Here is an 18,370-nt window from a genome sequence, read left to right as displayed (position 1 = left end):
GGCATCTCTGGTCCCATCTGGCCAAATCCCAGAGCCTCAGGATCACGTCCTGGACACGTAGCGTTGTGTAACATTAGAATCATCCGCCATCAACCCCTCAAAGGCCTGTGGCCAGGAAGGCCCATGGAGAGCTTTCAGTCTGGTCCCTTCATTTCTCAGGCAGGGAAACTAAGATTTAGAGAGATTTAAACCACCCAGTCAAAACGTTGCTCTTGCTGGGGGCCTAGGGCAGGAGAACACTCCTGGGAGCAGCGTTCACTCTGCTTTATGGTGACATGGTCCGTGAAAACCAGTTTTGACTCAAAAGAAAAAAGTGACCTGGGTAGAAGTTCGTCATTCTCAGCAAACTTTTGGGCCCTTTTGCAGTGGAATTTGTCAGACATAATTTGATTTTCACACCTGTGCTCAGGAACAGGCCTGTCTTCTCACCACCTTGCAGAGAAGCTGGCAGTGGAAGACAGAGGAGACAGAGATGAGGCCCCAGTCCCAGGAGGGAAGCAAGGGTCTGTTCCCAGGAGCCTGGGCTGTTGAGGGTCTCCCCTCCTGTTTGTGCCCCAGGGTTAGGCACCCCAAAGATTCCACCCAATTCTTGCACAGGCAAAGCATACTTTCAAAACATTTATAATTATTTCACCTACTTCTTCAAAAATGACACAAGTCTTTGGCTTACAAATAAAAAGCATAAAGAGAGTAAAACCAAAAAACATGAGAATGAAAATAAGAGAAAAGAGCCAAGCAGGAGGAGAGTTAAATCAGAGACACCAGGGTAGGGGAAGCTGTAGCAGCAAAAAAGCTTTGCTCTGAGCTTCCTGGCAGCCAGGGTAAGGCAGCAAATGAGTTCATTTGCTTGCTAAGAGGGAGCAAATCAGATCAGGGAGAACATTCTTTTCCCAGCTCTTGAGCTATACAGGGTGTTTGCTGAGTGAGTCTTTCTAGAACGGTAGAAGAGAGGCCGGTGGGAGGGAGGGGTCTCCAGCAGCAGGTTTGCCCAACACTCAGGAACACTCTTTCCTGCACCGCTGCCTCCCCATCAAGCCTGGGTGGCGGGCAGGGGTCTCAGGCAGAGTCACTTTGTGAGGGTCACTCAGAGGGGCTCAGACAAGAGCTCAGCGAGACAAGGGAGCAGCTTCGGGGGCTCCGCTGGACTTGCTGTGGGGCTGGCCCTGACATACCGACACGAGACACCACCACCTGGGCTGGGCTGTGGCATTTGTGCCACAACAGCAGGGTCCTGGGTGACTTTCTGGCCCAGCCAGCACCTGAAGTGCGTGAGTTCTCTGTGAACAGTTGGAAGTAGGTCCGTGCACGTCACTGTTTTGTTCACTGCATGCTTTCCAGCACCTGGTTGGTCCAGGCCCTGGGCCGAGTGCTGCAGGCACATTGGGCACCTGCCAGACACAGCTGCCACCCAGAGAACAACCAGGTGCCACAAGGAGCCCAGAGGGAGACATCTTGCCCAACCTGAGGATTATCAGGGGAGGCTTCCTGGTAGTGTCATGGTTGGGATTGGATTGGGGTCGAGTTTTGAAGAATAAAGAAAAGTTAGCCCAGTGGAAAAGGAGGGCAAGGACACAAGGGCCAGAGCCAGGACACTGCACTGAGTCCAGGAAGGTAAAGGGAAGCAGTGCCGTGGGGTGAGGTGGAGGGGTTGCTGGCGAGGTGGGGAAGCAGCCCCAGGCCAGCACCAGCTGCGTACACCTAGCCATGGAGCTTGGCTTCTATCCTGAAAGCCCAGGGAGCCTTCAGAGGCTGTAGGCAGGGACAGGCACAGCCAAGACGAGGTGGGACTGGGCAGAGGACAGACCTCCCTAACTATGTGTTGGAGGAGGGGGCAACATTTGGGCTGGGCACATCCTGCTGCCTTCCTCCCAGCCCGCTGGGTTTGGTTGCTAGCTGGAGCAGCAGGACAAAGATAGGCACCTCAGGAGGACCAGAAGCTACCGTGCCGGTGCCTCTTCACACGCTCCGTCTGGCAGGATCCTTCTCCCCATTGCATAAACGTGAAAACTGACCTCAAGATGACTGGTTTAAAGCTACGTGGCTCCTCAGCTGACCTGGGACTGCCCACTTTAGGGTGTCGCATCCCAGGCCCGGGCCCTTTCTGCCAGCCCAGCCTGGACCTCTGCCACTTTCAGTCGGGGGCCATGTCTCATGTGGCCCTCTCTCTAGAGCAGTAACAGCGCCTCGGGGGCTCCTCTGGTGACGGATGTTCCCTCCTGGATTGCCCTTCTCCAGCCCTCTCCAGGCCCCCAAGCCAGTGCGGGCCCTGGGCAACCCTGTCCTGGCTCAGACAGAGGGGCCCCTGGAGGGGGGAGGTAGCAGAACTCCCTGGTGAGCCATGGCCAGACCCCACTCCACCCCACCCCGCTGGCATTCGAGACCCTTCCCAATCTGACTGCAACCTCCTCCAGTCTTGCTGAGTCCCCTGCTCTGCCGTAAGCGAAGCCACCCAATGCTTCCTTCAGCCGGGTACCTTCCGCCCAGCGTGCCCTCAGCCCCTCAGGCAGAGAGAACAGCAGAGGCAAAGGATCTGGGGAAGGAGGGATTGTGTTTGCAGAAGTGGAAGCAGTTTGTGTGCCTGGAACACAGACAGTGAGAGGGAGCACCTGGCGTGGGGGGCTGATGAAGCTGGAGAGACCGCAGGAAGGACTTTTGTCTTTGTCCCAAGAACCCTGGGTGGGAGATGTCATTTTTAGGGTTTCAGGCAGAGAATGATGACCAGGTCTGCACTGCAAAAAAGCTCTCACTGGAAGCGGGAGGGCTGGGGAGGGGCAGTTGCTGTTGTCCGGGTGGGAGAGGGTTGTCCAGGCTGAGAGCCCTCAGAGCCCCTTCTCTAGGAACCTCTGTCTGACCCCCACCCCACCCAGGATTTACTGTGAGGGTGCAGCAGGTGGTCACCATGAGGAGTGATTGGAGGATCCCAGGGATCCCCAGCCCAGCTGAAAGGAAACTTGGGCACCCATGCAAGCAGGACCTGGGTTACTAAACTATGTGCTCCCAGATCCTAGCCCAGAATGTTGGGTTTACCTGCTGAATAGATGGGTTGTTGGGGGGTGGGGCGGGGGATGGGCGGGCAGATGGATGGCGAGATGATTAGAGTGGAAGGGTGGGGGGCGTGCACAATTAGCTGCAGGCTGGGTCTGCCCTGGAGCACTCTTTGCTGCTGAGTCATAGAAGGAGCTTCAGGCCTAAAGGTCCTGATAAGAGCTTGTGAGCCATGACCCCTGACTTTTCCTCTGACCCTCCTGAACTCTGAAATGCAGTCAGTCCTTCCCGACTTCTCAGAGCCTCTTTGCTCCCGAGTCAATTCTTGATTTTTTCCTTCCCCAACCGTCATGTGTTTGACTCCCCATAGTACCACCCCAACCAACTGCGTCTTTCAGCCGCATCAGTGGAGAGGCCCAGGAAGTTGCCTTCCTAGCAGCCAGCCCTTACTTCGAGCTGCCTGTCCCCTGGAGCAGGGGCTCATGGAAGCATGCAGACACTGGTAGCCGTCCGGTTTCTCCTTGGCCTTTACTGTCACAGCCCTCCATCAGGCCCCACTCTGTGCCTCTGTTCCAGATGCCAGGCAAGCCCTGCCAGCGGTCTCAGTAGGAGCTGGCATTTCCACTCAGAACAGGTTGGGGACAATGTAGTCGCTGTGGACGCCATCAATCAGCCCTTGCCCATTGTTGTGGACGAACCAGCAGGCAACATTTGTGCCAACGCTGACGTCCTTCCTGTAGTCCTTCTGGGAGCCCCTGGGAGAAAGGAGAGAGATGCTGTGATACACGGGGTAGGCAAGATGGCTGCTGCGCTCAAGGACCTAAGGTTGAAAAGGGGTGTGAAGTTGCCAATTCTAAGAGTCCAGACTCTGGTCAAGAATGAGGTCTTGTGGCTACTCCTTCTAGGGGGTCAAATTTGGCCTTTTCCCAGTTAGAGGGGGCCAAGACCCCAGAGGGAAACAAGGATGCCCCACAGACGACAAGAGCCAGCTGGGCTGATGTGCGTGGGCAGAGAGAGCTCCTTCCTCCTGTCTTGTGACAGGGCAGGGTGAGGACGTCAGTAGAGTCTCCTCACCTGGTAACCGTCAGCCGGTGGTTCTTCACCACCATTGTGGCATCTGGCTTTGTGGGGTCAGAGCCTGGGTGGACGTCAGACACTTTAAAGTCAAAGGGGTGGAAGAATTGTCCTGGGAATAAAAACATTCACACTGTCAGCCCTGCCACCACCATACGTGACATGGCCACTGGCCTTCCAAGGTCAATGCAAAGGCTGGATGGGGTGTTGAGCCCTGGGTCCAGGGTGACTAGGCTGGCCCTTTGCGTGGCTTTTTCCCTCCACCATGTGGCCTGAACAACCTGAGGCTTGAACATTTCGCACCCAGCAGCCCATGTGTCTGTGCTGACATCCGATGACTGTCGACCACATAGAAGCCCAGGAAGTCATGGTGGATGGGTTGTTTCTTCCACACCTGATGCAAGACAACCACAAAAGTAACCCCATCTCCAAAGGAGACCACCATGTTCTTCTTCCTGTTGATCGTCACAGACAGCCTAGGAGAGAAGAGGAGGTCAGCAGTGAGGCCTAGTGGCCATGACACCAGGCATCTGAATCAAGGGTATCTCAGCAGGAGACATGACACCTGAGAGCACACAGACTCCAGAAACTATGTCAGGGGTGTTGGAGAGAAGACGCTCATGCATGTTGACTATTCACTCCACTGAGTGGGTCCCTGCTCCTCTCTAAGCAGGAGAGGGGGCTGTCCTGGGGGTCTGAAGGCCCGGGATTGAACCCCAGCTCGACCACTGGCTTCCTGTGCGACATTGGGCCAGTTCTGCCCGTCTCTGAGCCTCCGTGGAACTAACACCGCTGCCCTGCCCACCCAGCTTGGGGTGATCTGAAGACGTAGGAGAGGCTGAGGAGTTTGAGAACAAGCAAGTTCAGCCAGACACGATGCATGTAGGGATCTTTGTCGCTATCAGCTTGCTTGCCAGGTCCACCTAATGCTTTCGTCCACACAGCCCTTCCCTCAAGGTCAGTCCTATGAACTGTCTAGCTACCAATACTGCCTCTGATGGGGGCCCCAGGGGTTGGTGGGGGGGCCACCGTGGTCACCCTCCCCTAGGCAGGGGCTGAACTCTGAGGCCACTGGTCTTTCCTGTGAGCCCTGTGGATCTTCTGTCCTGCGATTTGTTCAAATCCCTCCTTAGACCCTTGCGCTATGGCGCCTCTCAGAGACCCAGTAGTGGGGCTTTACCCATCCTGTGTGATCATGACTGTGTCCAGCCAGCTGAACGTGCTCTGTGCAGCCCCATGCCACAGGGTGATCGTCTCTGGTGTCACCTCAATCTGGAAGTCCATCTGAGCATTGGCAATGCCCAGCTTGCCAAAGTAAGTCTTTCTGGTCTGGGAGTCCAGGCTGCTTCTCTTCTCACCAATGATCTGCCCATTAACTGTGAGGCCTGCCAGAGGGGCAGGGTAGCAAGAGACCAGCAAGACCTTCTGAGTCCAGGCTGGTCTTTAGGGACGCACCTTCCCCTTCAGCCAGACCTACTGAGGGGTAGCCCAGTGGGGGCCCCATTGAGAAACCAGGACTTCAGAGCCAACCCTATCTGTTCCTAGACACATGGGGGTCACGCTAGTGGCTGAGGGCCCACTCTGTGGATCTGCCCCTTGCCTGGGCCAGTGTTGTTGAGAGAAAAAATGATTCCCTACACACAGGCTGGGTCCTGCCTGCACACCCAGGCTGCACTTAATTCTAACCATCTCCCCAACACCACTGGCCCCGGGGGCACTAGGTGAGCCTGTGGCTCTGGGTGGAATCTGTAATCCCTACAGGATGCAATCTGAGTATAAGACGGGTGACTTATGGGCAGAGTGAGGAGCTAGTCCATGTGCCTATCCTAGGGACTCCAGGCCCTCCCAGGAAGAGACCCTGGCCCCAGCCCGCAGTCCCCACCTGTGACAGGGTCCTGAATGAGGCGCAGCACTGTGCCTGGGTCTTCGTCGATGTTGAAGCAGATGGCATCATCCTTCTCTGGAACTTGGATGATGAAGTGGGGGTCCCCATCCACTGAGTGCACATAGAGAAGGGGCTGGCTCCCAGGGTCTCTCACTGTTTGGGGGCCCTCCCCTTGCCTCCTAGTCCCCGTGGGATGGACCCCTAGACAGGTGGGAGGCGCTCAGCCCTGGGCCCTGAGCCTCGCCCCAGGAGGAGGCTGGGGAACTCACCGTAGTAGGGTGTCTGGGGAGGCTGGGAGTTGGCTGTGGACGCAAAGGGAGAGAGGGCTGAGCTAAACAAGCAGGCGGGGGAGGGTCCAGGACCCCCACCCAGAGTTCGGTTCATGCCTCTCCCCTTCCTGCTCCCTAATGCTCTTAAACCCACACCTTCCCTCATCTCCTTAGGACCCCCCAACCATCTGCCTGTCCCAGAGAGCTGATTCAGGAAAGACTCCAGAGGGGGACGGCACAGGGCCACGCTCTGTGGCAGCTGGCACATACTCACTCAGGTAAGCCATGGAGGGGATCACTGAAAAAAGAAGCCAAAGGGCAGGCGTGAGCAAGGTCTAGGGGTTCCCTCCCCCCAACCCCATGCCTTCTGCCTGTCTCGGGGCTGCTGGTCCCCAGTGGGGCCCCAACGCTGACAGATAGAGGGTGGGAATATGACCCCCTAAGTTTAGGCTTTAGAAATGGGACATGCCCAGGGAACTCCTTTCTAGGGCTGGTGGGTAATATGGGTGTAATGTTAATACTGGGGCTCAGCACTTCCACGTAGCTAAAATGCAAGCCATTAGGTAGTCAGTTTCTCTGTCAGGAGCAATGCCGTCCCCCACCCCTGAACTCCCACCCCCAGGGTGGGATGAGGCTCACAGGTGATTGTTGTCTTTGGTAGTAAAACACCCACCCAGACGCACATGCGCACACACACACACGCACCGTGACTACATTTCACAGGCCTGTTCAGAGGGCAAAGCCATGACCCATTCCAAACATACTGCTTGGCTAGGACAGCCTGTATGGATAGAGACAAGGCAGGCCGGTAGGGGCTGGGGAGGCCCTGCCTGGTGGTGGTGGGTTTGTGGGGGGTGATGGTCAAATTTTACAATGAGAGAAGCGCAAAGTGCTGTGAATTCCAGCACAGGTGCTGGAACCAGGCTGCCTGGGCCAAAGTCCCAGCTTGGCCTCCTGTTGACTGAGTCACTGAGCAAATAGATTTAACCTCTCTGTGCCTCAGTTTCCTCACTGTAAAATGGAACCATGAGAGGACTCCCTTAAAGGATTGCTGTGGGATTAGTCGAGTGCTAACTGAGTTGCTAATTTTTGTAGGTCATAGAATACTTTCATACTGATTGTCCCTCCTTGGGCGGGGGAGGCTACCGGACGAGAACCCTTAGGCTCAGAGTGGAACAGAGCCCAGCCCCAGGCCCCTGGTGAGTTCACAGCAGAGCTGGGAGCTGAATCCAGGTGTCCTGAGGGCCCCTCCCCAGGCAGTACATCCCCAGCATGATTGGAAAGGCCTCCTTGGTCCTCTCTTGTCGTCCTCCTGGGACACCCACCCAGCTGTGGCTAAAGCTCACCTTCTGCATCCACAGGCCCTGGGAGGGAGGAAGAGGAGAAATGCATTAGAGGCCACAGACTCCTGGTGTCAGGGCCAATGTGACCACCTTACTGCCTGGCCAGCCAGCCAGCCCCAGGCGTCGTGTGCCCTCTGCAGGAACCAGGAGCTCCTGGAGGCAGAGGCCTGGCCCAGACCGGCTCTTTACCTCCCAGTGCCAATCCCCCATCGCCCGTGCCAGTTGCAGGGACACTCAGGACCCCCCTCTTGGGGTCTGGTTGAGGAGGCCTGGTCCCAGCCTCCAGCTCTCAGGGCCTCTTTCTCTCACAGTCCCCAGGCGCCTGCTCCAGGCCTAACTTTTAGGTCAGAAGTGCTTCTTCTTGTCTAACTGAACCCTTCCATGCTGCAGCCTAAGTCCCTTTCCTGGAGGAAATGACCCTGGGCACTGTGCCCTTTTAGAGACTTCGAGGCTCCTATTCACACTAATGGCTTCGCTCCCTCTACAACACCCTCCCCATCCCTTGGCCAGTTTTCCTTCCATGCCCACAGGACCTGCGCTTCTCAGCAGGTCTGGTCTCCTCAGCCTGGCCCTCTTCTCTTCAGGGCACCTAAGGCCAGGGGCCTGGAAGAAGGCCTCTGAGTTCTGGCCCCCACCCTCCGTGCCCACCTTCCCCGGGCTTGTCGGCAATGGCTGTCTTATTCTCGTTGTCCTCAGGCTTGGTCACCACCATGGAGGTCAGTGGAGTCACGAAGTGGTACTTGAGGGACAGGTCCAAGGCCTGGGCTGTGAGGTTCTCCTTCTCCTCGCCATGGGCATTCTTGCTGTGGGGAGGGGCGGGGTGGGAGGGTCAGCCCAGGACCCTCCTCCACCCCTCCCAATGGGGTCCCCCAGGATAGAGCCCACTAGCACTCAGAAAAAACTGGTTCACCAGCTCCCTGGGACAGACGGACATGCCCTGATTCCTCTCTGGACCTCAGTTTCCCCACCTGAAAAATACAAGGGGCTCAAGATGGCCACTGCAACAATCAGTCATGATAGTGTTCACATGCTGAGCGCCAGCGGCTTTCCTGGCCAAGCCCACTTAACGGAAGGCTGACATGGCCCTCTCGCATGGGCCCAAGCTCTGCTCCCTGTGGCTGAGGGCTGGGGTCCCAGCCTTTGGTTGTGTTCAGCGTCAACATCTCTGTGGGCCCATGCTGGGTGCGGAGAACAGGATGCTGACGCCCACCCCTGCCCTCGAGGTGCTCCCAGGCTGCTGCTTGAGCCCCAGATGATGGACCCGGCTCTACTCCAGGAAAAACAGGCCATGGAGCCTGGCCAAGAAGAGGGCAGGGCAGCTGGAGTGGGCGTGGAGGTGCACTTCCTGGGGTGTAATTTCCTCCTCGTGGGCTCCCCCGGAGCACAGCCAGCACAGGGGGCTTCACAGGTAGGTGCTGGGGCAGTGCCAGGGGCTGAGTGCGGGGCCCGGCTGCGTGAGGGGTGGGCCAGAGTCACCGTCTCTCCAGCAGCTGCTCGATAGTGAGGTAGGCCCAGAGCCGCTCAATGTAGTTCCCAAAAATGTAGTCCCGCTCCTTCAGGGCCTTCTCCATCTCCTTCACGTCCACCTCCTCAGTGAATGTCAGGTCGTTGATGGCCTGGGGCAGGGGTGGAGGAGGTGAGAGGCTGGAGGCCTGGAGCCAGGAGCCAGGTGGGCCTTGTTCAGGAGCTGCTACTGCTGGGCCGTCAGCCAGGAGGCTGGAGCCCTATCCGTGCGGATCCCCCATCCCCAGCGCACAGCCGGGCCCCGGCCCAGCTTACCCCGTGGCCCTTCACGTCCGCCTTAAAGCTGTTCATGTCCTCAGCTGCCAGGCGCCCAGCCACCACAATCTCAGAGCCGTCGTAGAAGTGCTGGTAACTGTTCTGGGTGAGGTCTAGGATGGCATTCTTAGGGTACTCCACCTCCACATCTGTCAGCAGCGGGTTGGCCACCTCCTCATAGAAGCCCTGGAGTCCAGATAGGGGACCTGGTCATCTCAGGCCACCAGGGCGGGCAGAGAGAGGACAGGGTGGGCAGGCTCCCACTGGCGCCTCTGCGGGTTGTTGAGTCTCCCGGGCTGGGCCAGTCCTGGCTCCTGGTCTCCACTTCCACGTGGCCCTGACTGTGCCCTTCAGTTTGGGGGAGCCCTTCCTCATCGCGTTTCCCCCCTCCCCCCAGGTAGAGACTGGGAGGAATAGAAAAGGAAAGGACAGAGTTCTTGGCACATAGAAAGGACTCAAGAAATGTTTGTTAGAGCAAAAGTAAGAAGAAAGGGTGGAGGCCGACTAAAGAAGGCGATGTGGGGTGAGAGCATGGAGACCCGGAGACTGACAGGAGGAAGGCCGGGGGGTCCACTGCAGAGGTGGAGAAGCAGTCACCTGTGCCAGGGAGGAGGGGGAGGGTACCAGATTTAGCAAATGAAAATACAGGACATGAGTTAAACTTGAATATCAGGTAAATGACAAGTTACTTTTTATTATAATTACAGCTGTCATGGGATGAATTGTGTACCCTCAAAATACATAGGTTAAAATCCTTACCCCCAATACCTCAGGGCATGACCTTATTTGGGGAAAGGGTCTTTACAGAGGTAATCAAGTTAAAATGAAGTGTTCAGGACAGACTCCAATCCAATACGACTGGTGTCCCTATGAAAGGGGGAAATTTGGACCCAGAGACAGACATGCACACAGAGAAGATGATGTGAAGATACAGGGAGAAAATGGCCATCTACAGGCCAAGGAGAGAGGCCTGGAACAGATCCTTCCCTCGCAGCTCTCAGAAGGAGCCAGCCGTGCCGACACCTTGATTTTGGACTTCCAGCCTCCAGAACTGTGAGACAATAAATTTCTGTTGTGGAAGCCACCCAGTTTATGGTAATTTGTTAAGGCAGCACTAGTAAACTAATACAGTGTCCTATGCAATATCTGGAGCATGCTTGCTAAAAAATTATTTGCTCTTTATGAGAAATTCATATTTAACTGGATGTCTTCTATTTGATCTGGCAGTCCTACAGAGGAAGCAGGTCTGTTCTGTGTAGCCCACAGACAAAATCAGAACCAGTATAGATAGGTAAGAGATAACCAGAGGTAGATTTCAACCCAAGAGGAAGTTCTTTCTAATAACCAAAATTGTCACACAGTGGAACAGTTTCCTGAGGAAGTAGTGAGCGCCTCATTCCCAGAGGTGTGCAAGACAAGGCATACCTGCAACTGCAAGTTGGCATCGGAATCCTCATAAATGCGGCGGGCAAGCCCATGGTTCTCCAGGGCCATACGCTCCAGGAAGTTATAATTCAGATTGTTGCCAAAGCCCAGGTTATATAAGGGGAACTTGCTACCAATGGCGTTCCGCACATTCTCTTGGATTTTTTCAGGTCTGCTTTCACCTGCAGGAGAAGGAGGTGTTCACGCTCCAGCCACAGACCCGGCAGCTGTCAGGAGAAGCTCTGTCTGGACAGATCTGACTCCTACACGTGCAGAGTTGGCGGAGTCATGGCCACCAGCCCTTGTAGAGGCAGACGTGGGAAGGCCTGGCAGGGAGACAGGGCCCTGCCCTTGAGGGGCTCACAGACCATGGGGGACCCTGGAGAGAGCTGCCCAAGGTCTTGCAGCACGCCAGCTACAGAGCCAGGAGCGGCAGCCAGAATTACACCCGCTGCCTCACCCACATTGGCGTCCCCGTCGGTCAACATGATGACGATGGAGGTGCTCCTCTCCGGGACTCTGTACTCCTCCCGGGCCTTGTTCAGCATGCTGATGCCCCTCAGCAGCGCGTCGTTGATGTTGGTCACTGGCACACAGACAGACAGACGGCACCGTGGGAGGGTGTCCTCAGGGTGCCAGGGTGGAGGAGGTCGAGACAGCAGACCCTGCTTACGTGCCCAGGGACCCTGCCTGCCCATATGTGGTGGTACTCAGTAAATATCGACTGAATGACTCAGTGAGTGATGAGTGAATGACTTAGTCTTTCAAATGAGTAAAAGGACCAGCCTCTCAGGGCTGCCGGAAGGATAGATGCACATGGTGATTGTAAGAGCAATTTGGAGAACAGTCAAATGGACTCCCAGCTCCTCTCACAGGGAGGAGTGGGGAATAGTATAGATGTCACTTGTCATCTTTCATACAAAACTGCCATGGATAAGGGTATCTTGCTGGGGCTGGTGGGGCACCAGGATCACAGGTTAGAAACAGAAAGAATGGGTTTCCGTAGACCACAGAGAAGACACCCCAGTATCGAGCCTGAGGACTCCCCACTCCCACTTCTACCCCGAGCCAGGGGCTGCAGGGCCTGGACCAGCAGAGTCTCTGCCCCACGGCAGGAGGGAAACAGCCTGCTCAGGCAGAGAGGAGTGGCAGGATGTGGCTCCCTCCCCTCTGTTCTTACTTCCTTGATCACGAATATTCATCACAAATTTCCTGGCCTCCTGGATGTTCTCAGGAGTGGCTTGAACTAAAGTATCTTTCCAAGTGGTCACACCTCCACTGAACAGGATGAAATTCAGGTAGTCATCCTCTTTCACATCCTCCAGAATTTTGAGGAGGGCATCCTTTGTCTGGGAAGGAGAAAGACAAGCAGACAAGAAGATGTCTTCCCAGCCTAGGCTGGCGGTGAGGCCCATGCCATCTGCAAGAAAAGGGGCAGATGATTTGTGCCTTTTTAGAATCCTGTCCCCCTTTCTCCTCTTTCACTGGAAATATTAGCTTCGTCCACTTTTTAAAAATCTCTCTCTCCCTCCCACACGTCCCACCCCCACCCCCTTGCACCAAGGAGAGTACCTGCTTCATTTTCCGACCGTGCATGGAGCCACTCACGTCAATCACAAAAATCACGTTCTTGGGCACCACCGGAAGGCCTTGAGGTGCAAAGAAGTGCACGAAGTAGCCATTGACGATCTGGAAAGGGGAGAGAGAGAGGGGAGGCCAGTGTCCCTTCAGCAACCTCACGTTGGCTGCCCTTGCAAATAGAAGGCAGCCGTTAACCAGCCCAAAATAAAGATGTCCTTTCCACCCCTCCAGGGGTGCCACACGAAGGCTCTGGACTACCCATCGTCCCCACGCCTTGCAGGAAACTCATCCTTGGGCTGAGGATCAAGGGTGTCTCACTAGATGAAGCTGCAGCCCCTCCCCGCATCAGCCCTCACCCCACCATGGTAGGGAATCTACCAGCGTGGCAGAGCCAGTCGGTGGGTACCTACCTGCACGTTGGCTGGAGACTCTCTGTTCACGTCATAGGTGATGATAAAATCTCCTTTGAGGAGGGAGTCCTTACAGGTTGGGCATGAACGTTGTTGATCCAAGCTGGGCTTGAAGGACACGTGGCCCTGAGGGAGGGTGATGGCCAGCCTTGCTCAGCTTGGCCAGGGCCTGCCCTCTGCAGACCTCAGCCTGGGGCTGCCGTGGGGAGCAAGGTACAGTCCTCATGGCAAGGAGCCTGTAGGTAGGTGCCTGGGCAGTCCTGCCACCCTCTGGGGTGCTCAGGCCTTTCTGAGCACCTCTCTCCCCTTTGGAGATCGGGAGCTCCTTGGAGGCCAGGGGCCTTATCTGAGCCAGCCTTTCACTCTTCCTGCTCACTGGGCCCACAAGTCCCTTAGCTCTGCCTGCACTAAGAAGCCACTTTGGGAGGGGAATTCTGCACCATGAAAAGGAATTTCATGTTGGGTGGTATTGTATGTGTTGTTGCCAAGAGGAGGGGGAAGGGAGCAGAGTAGGGAATGGGGAGAGGGCCCTGGGTGAGGGCACCGCCTGCAGAGGCCAGCAGCCCTCTGAGCGTATGCTCCTCGGGCCTCACCCTGGGAGTCCTGACTGAGGTTTGCTGTCCATATAAACATTTATTCATCCACTGCCCATGATCAGCAAGGCCCCTAGAATTGCTGGGGACCTTGGGGCCCAGAGCCAACCACCAGTACCAAAAATAAAGTTCCCTTTTTTCTTTCACCCCTCATGTGGAATCAGATCTAAAAAACTCCCTCTGGCCTCTGTCTCCTTATCTGTAAAACAGGGACCAGTAACCTGCCCTGCCTACTTCCCAAAGTAGAATGGGACCAGGCTATATAAATGGCTTCCCTGTCCCCCAGTGCAGTTGAGACCCCAGTTCCTCCGGCAGGTCACCATCAGCAAGCAGCCCCCTGCCTCCAGCATCCTCACTCCTGACCCAGGGGGCCTAGGAGAAAGAGGATGTTGCAGACTTATCCCCCTCACACACACACACACATACACACACACACACACACACACACTCTCTCTCTCTCTCTCTCTCTCTCCCTTGCATCAGCCAAATCCCCAGGTTCAGACTCGCCCTGCTAGGGTCAGTGTTCCTGCACCTGCCCCCCAGGCCTGAGGGGCATCTACACCACCTTTTTCCCTGAGAAGGACTTGGTGAGGGCGCTGCTCAAGAGGTCATTGGTGATGAATGAGGCTTCAGCATCCAGCATACTGATGCCCTGGGGCTCGAAGATGTCTGCTGTGATCTGAAATGGCGAAAGGTAAGGAGATGTCACTCAGTGACAGTGCAGAGCCCAGCCTCAGGACAACAAGGGCAAGGAGATGGGTCAGTGATGGTACAGGGAGCAGCCTCTGGGACAACTCTGTGACAGCCAAGCCTGCTGTCTCCCACCAAGAAAATGACCACAAGGGCTTTTAAGTGGGTACTCTGACCCCAGAACTCTTCTACTACCTGCCATATGGTGCCCCAGATTCTACCACTAAAGCATTTCCTTTGGCTTTCCACTCTGATGTAGGTAAAATGCCCATGTAAGCAGTTACAAGCATTACAGAGACACTTTGTGATGTTGCCCCCAAGGGCCCAGCACCCAACCTGGATCTGCCAGGTGCCGCCCAGCCTCCTCCCCTTGGCCCAGGTGCTGTAGCCAGCGCCACTGTAATTCCCCCGTGCCTCCTCAACCAAGTGGTGGGACCTGGGTTTCTGTGTTCTTGACCCTGCTGTGGGGTCTGCCCAGGGACCCTTCCCAGCACCCTGCCCCCAGCAGTTTCAGCAGGGGCTGCAGGAGAGCAGCTGATTACCTCAAAGTGCTTGACCAGTTGCTTGGGCTGGACCTTGAGGTACATCTCGTACTTGCCATTGTGCCTCTTCAGCAGCTCCTCGTAGGTTAGCTCAAAGGTGACCTTGCTGCCTGCAGCCACATTGACTGAGACCGTGAATTTCTCCAGCTTCCTCCCAGAGGCCCTGAATGGGGGTGCAAGACAATGACTGCCCCAAAGACAGCACCAGCCCATCATTCCTGGGCCTTGGGTTCAAGTCCCTTACCCTTGGGGAAGACCCCTACCCACTCTGAGCCTCAGTTGCCTCAAATTTAAAATGAGATAACGTAAGAATTACAGCGCATTTTGCCATAAAATGATAATAATAGCTGCTGTTCTGTTGTTTGTGTCTCTGAGGGCCCTTACAGCCCTGACGTTCTCCCCAAGGCCTGGGGGTCCACACTTACTTGACCAAGCCAGCTGTCTTGCCCTGGGACACGGCCTTTTCATACTGCTTCTTGGCAACTTCCTTCTCTTTGACACTCCCAGGGTAGGTAACACCATCAATGGTCCTGCAGGGATAGAGAGCTGCTGGGGGACTCATGCTGAGCCAGACTCCCCTCCCAGCCCAGAGCCAGCAGTCGTGGTGACACCCACAAGGTGAAGTTGGTGATGAAGGCTGTCTTGGGCAGCTCCACATCGAAAGAAACCTCCTTGGCAGTGTCTGCGTGGTTGACGGCCCCGGTGGTGACGACACTGTGAGCGAAGCGGGAGGTCACCTTGCAGTGGACTTTGGTGCTGTAGACTTCGATGCCATCGACCACCTGCGGGAGAGGTGATCAGCAGATGGTGACCAGCCAGCCTGAGGCACCCGGAAACCAGGTCTTCCTCCTGGCCTCTCCCCTTCAAGCTCCCCTTTGTGGGCTCCAAAGCTCCTGCCTGGTAAGTGGCCCCTCCAGTCTCCCAGTCACCCATGTCAGAAGCCTGGGCAGCATCCTTGGTTGCCGCCTTTAATTGGCCACCACTGTTCTGATGGTCACTCTGCATCCTTAGCTCTATCATCTGTTTACATGCAGCTGTAGCCAGTGAAATGGTATAAAAACCCAAATCTGACCCTGTCCTTCTGCCACTTGAAGCCCTCCCGTTCTCACCACCGCCCTCAGGACAGTCTTCCCCGTGGCTCTGGGGGCCTCCAGGCAGGTCCTGCCTCCTCTGCTCATCCCGTGCTCCAGCCATGCCAGGTCCTAGCTCTTCCTGCTCGTCTTCCACACCTCAGCTTAGGAAGAGCATGTCCACACACACCCCAGCCCGCCCCCTGTGTCCTTTGGTAATTGCCCGCTTCTGTCTCCCAAATAGGCCCTTGTTTCCTATCTGAGGGCAGTGCATGGGGAGGGCCTTCATGCCCCCAAAAACCCTCTTTCCAACGGGGTGATGGACCAAGGGACGCTCTAGGGAGACGTCTGGGTTAAACATGGATATGAAGATGCTTCGTGAAGGCATGACGGGGCCATTCACTGTGTGTCTCCTGCCCTGTGCATGGGGCCTGACAAGTGCTCGGTAAGTGTTTGTGGGAAGATGGACTCGTGGAAGGGCGGTCCTCTGCTCTATCAGCAGGTCCGAGGGCCATGGTTCTGTGGTGCTCTTTCCCAGGGTTCTGGAGTCACGGCGGGGTTCTGCGAAGGCAGGGGGCCATAAGCTGTTTGCCAGCTGGAGGGACCTGCCATTGTGGCCCACTCCTTCCGCTGTTGGGCAACTAGCTCCGTCCTGCCCTGCCCTGCCCCATCCCTGGTGAAAGTTCTCACCCCTTCCGGGAGGCTCCGTTTCTGCAAAAACAAAGACAAACACAGGGGTCAGGCCAAGGCCAAGGCTACAGTGGCTTGGCAATAGGCTCTGGGCTGAGGCCAAGGTTCAGCAGTGACCCCCCACACACACACCTTGAGGGGCCTCTGGACATGGACCCACCCAGAGCCACATGTCAGAGTAGGAAGGGCTTGAATAGACGGGGAAACTGAGGTGCAGGGAGGGAGATCTCCAGTTCACCGGGGGATCAGGGCAGGGAGGACCAAAGCCAGAGTTCTTCACCTGCCCCGTATACCCTGACTCATGCTGCCCTTCCCTGGGCCCCAGGCCCCTGAGGCCCCATCCAGACCCCACCACCACTGTACCCCACACAGCTCAGCTCGGCCATTCCTAGGGGCCTCTACCCTTGTCTCAGACGTGGACCTTCACAGCCCCTCAGTGAGGTGAGCTGATCGTGCTGCATCACCCACCTGACGGGTAGGGAAACAGAGGCCCAGGAGATTTAAGAGCCTTGCCCAGGATTAGGGAGCAGGTCTGGAGCCCAGTTCCCCGGATACCAGCTCTGTTCCCTGCAGCTCACTGCCCAGCCTCTGCCTCCTCCTCACCCTACACACAGGACCGCCCGGCCTGGCCCCTCTCTCTGCCAGATGGTGAAGAGGGGGCAGATTTACCCCGAGTAGCCGGCATAATCTTCTAGGGAAGCCAGAGACCGCCACACCGGAGAGCAGAGCCAAGATGAGGCAGGGCCACCGAGCAGACGCCATCGCTGAGCACACTGGCAGCGCCTGGGCTCCTTATATGAGCAAGCCTAGTGTTTCCCAAGTGGGGTCATCGACCTGCAGTGTGGGCGGGAGGAGCGGGAGGCGGGAGGATCCCCCAGGAAGCTGGACATGGGTGGAGTGATGGGCCTGGATCTGCCTGTACCAAGGAGGCCCCGTGGGTATCGTCAGCAGTGTTAGGACTTCACTCCCGGCGGCTGTGGGACAAGGAGGCCCCCGGAGAAAGCAGAAGCCGTGTGTTGGCAAATGGGCCCCGAGACCCCCTGGGAGGGGGCAATGGGATATGGAGTCACAAACAGCATCTCAGCATTGTCGCCGCACCGCAGACGTGGCCTCTGGTCTGGCCTCCTGGATCACAGTCACCCCCCCTTCTTGAGGCAGCCAGGGCACCAAACCAGACCCATCCCCCTAAGGCTCAGATCTCCATGGCTGACCCCTTGCTCATTACTCTCTGTCTCCCGCAACCCCTTGAAAAGGACAACCCCCACGTCCTGTGGTCCAGCTCCAACTTGCTTTCTGAACTTAACTCTCTTCCCACTGGCATACCTCTCCCTTCTCTACACATCACATCTCTTATCTCTGCCAGCCTGTGTCCCTCCTTCAGAAGTCTTCCTCTTTTGTCCCCTAGCTGACCACAAACAGCCCTGCTCCAGGCTCCAAGCTCCCGAAGGGCCTACATTCTGTCGTTACCTTTGGTTGAGGTTCGCATGTTTGGATCTGATCACTCTCTCTAGACTCTGAGCACCTGGAGGGCCAGGCCATGTGTCACATTCATCCCTGTGTTCCCAGTCTGGCCAGGAACTCAGCTGCCCTCGGCCTCTTGGAGAGTGGTTCTCCTGAAAGTCTCCAGTGAGGCTGGAGTTCTGCTATCCAGGACAATGGGAGCCTCAGAGGCAGGGTCTTATCCCCTCCTAGTGGTTGCTGGGTCCTTCTGGGCCATCCCAGGGCCCTGCCAGCCCCTAGACTTTCCAGAGTGGCTACCATGTGCCGGCCATACCCATGTTCTTCTGAGCAAAGTGACCCAGTGACCCTTCTACTCGGCCACTACTGAACAGTGTTGATGAGGATGCCTGAGCACAGGACAGCTAATTTATGGATCGTACCATGGTCTTGACTGAAAGCCAAGAGTGCACTTGACTGTGAGATGTACAGAGAGAGTTGACTGCTGAGGGCAGAGAAACAGAGTGAGAGGACAGAAAGCAGAAGCTCTGAGGCAGCAGAAGCCACGAGGAAAGAGTGGACTAGTGAGTGGAAGTG

At 56.4% G+C, this 18,370-nt stretch overlaps 1 protein-coding gene across 1 annotated transcript; it reads right to left on the bottom strand.

The window, feature by feature from the left end:
- Positions 1-3,515: 3,515 nt before the first annotated feature.
- Positions 3,516-17,247, bottom strand: ITIH3 (inter-alpha-trypsin inhibitor heavy chain 3). Its single transcript, XM_061195426.1, has 22 exons — positions 17,006-17,247; positions 16,337-16,357; positions 15,192-15,358; positions 15,002-15,106; positions 14,577-14,739; positions 13,910-14,023; positions 12,752-12,877; positions 12,333-12,449; positions 11,941-12,109; positions 11,221-11,346; positions 10,761-10,942; positions 9,336-9,521; positions 9,033-9,172; positions 8,205-8,359; positions 7,560-7,577; positions 6,488-6,511; positions 6,214-6,246; positions 5,942-6,055; positions 5,240-5,444; positions 4,363-4,535; positions 4,060-4,171; positions 3,516-3,740 (listed from the first exon to the last, which is right to left on the bottom strand). The coding sequence occupies exons 1-22, from the start codon at positions 17,096-17,098 to the stop codon at positions 3,611-3,613; spliced, it is 2,673 nt and encodes an 890-aa protein (XP_061051409.1). The 5' UTR covers positions 17,099-17,247; the 3' UTR covers positions 3,516-3,610.
- Positions 17,248-18,370: the final 1,123 nt, after the last annotated feature.

The sequence above is a fragment of the Eubalaena glacialis genome, chromosome 7 (assembly GCF_028564815.1).
Source record: "Eubalaena glacialis isolate mEubGla1 chromosome 7, mEubGla1.1.hap2.+ XY, whole genome shotgun sequence".
NCBI lineage: Eukaryota > Metazoa > Chordata > Mammalia > Artiodactyla > Balaenidae > Eubalaena > Eubalaena glacialis.
Note: the sequence above shows the minus strand (reverse complement) of the source record. Positions and strands in the feature narration are given on the sequence as shown.

Excerpts from the sequence above, each read along its gene's own strand:
- ITIH3 (XM_061195426.1), bottom strand. The coding sequence starts at position 17,098 with ATGGCGTCTGCTCGGTGGCCCTGCCTCATCTTGGCTCTGCTCTCCGGT. Across the intron at positions 10,943-11,220 it reads CGACGGGGACGCCAATGTGG|GTGAAAGCAGACCTGAAAAA; the intron begins GTGAGGCAGCGG and ends CTTCTCCTGCAG. Across the intron at positions 4,536-5,239 it reads GTCATGATCACACAGGATGG|GCTGTCTGTGACGATCAACA; the intron begins GTAAAGCCCCAC and ends CTTCTCTCCTAG.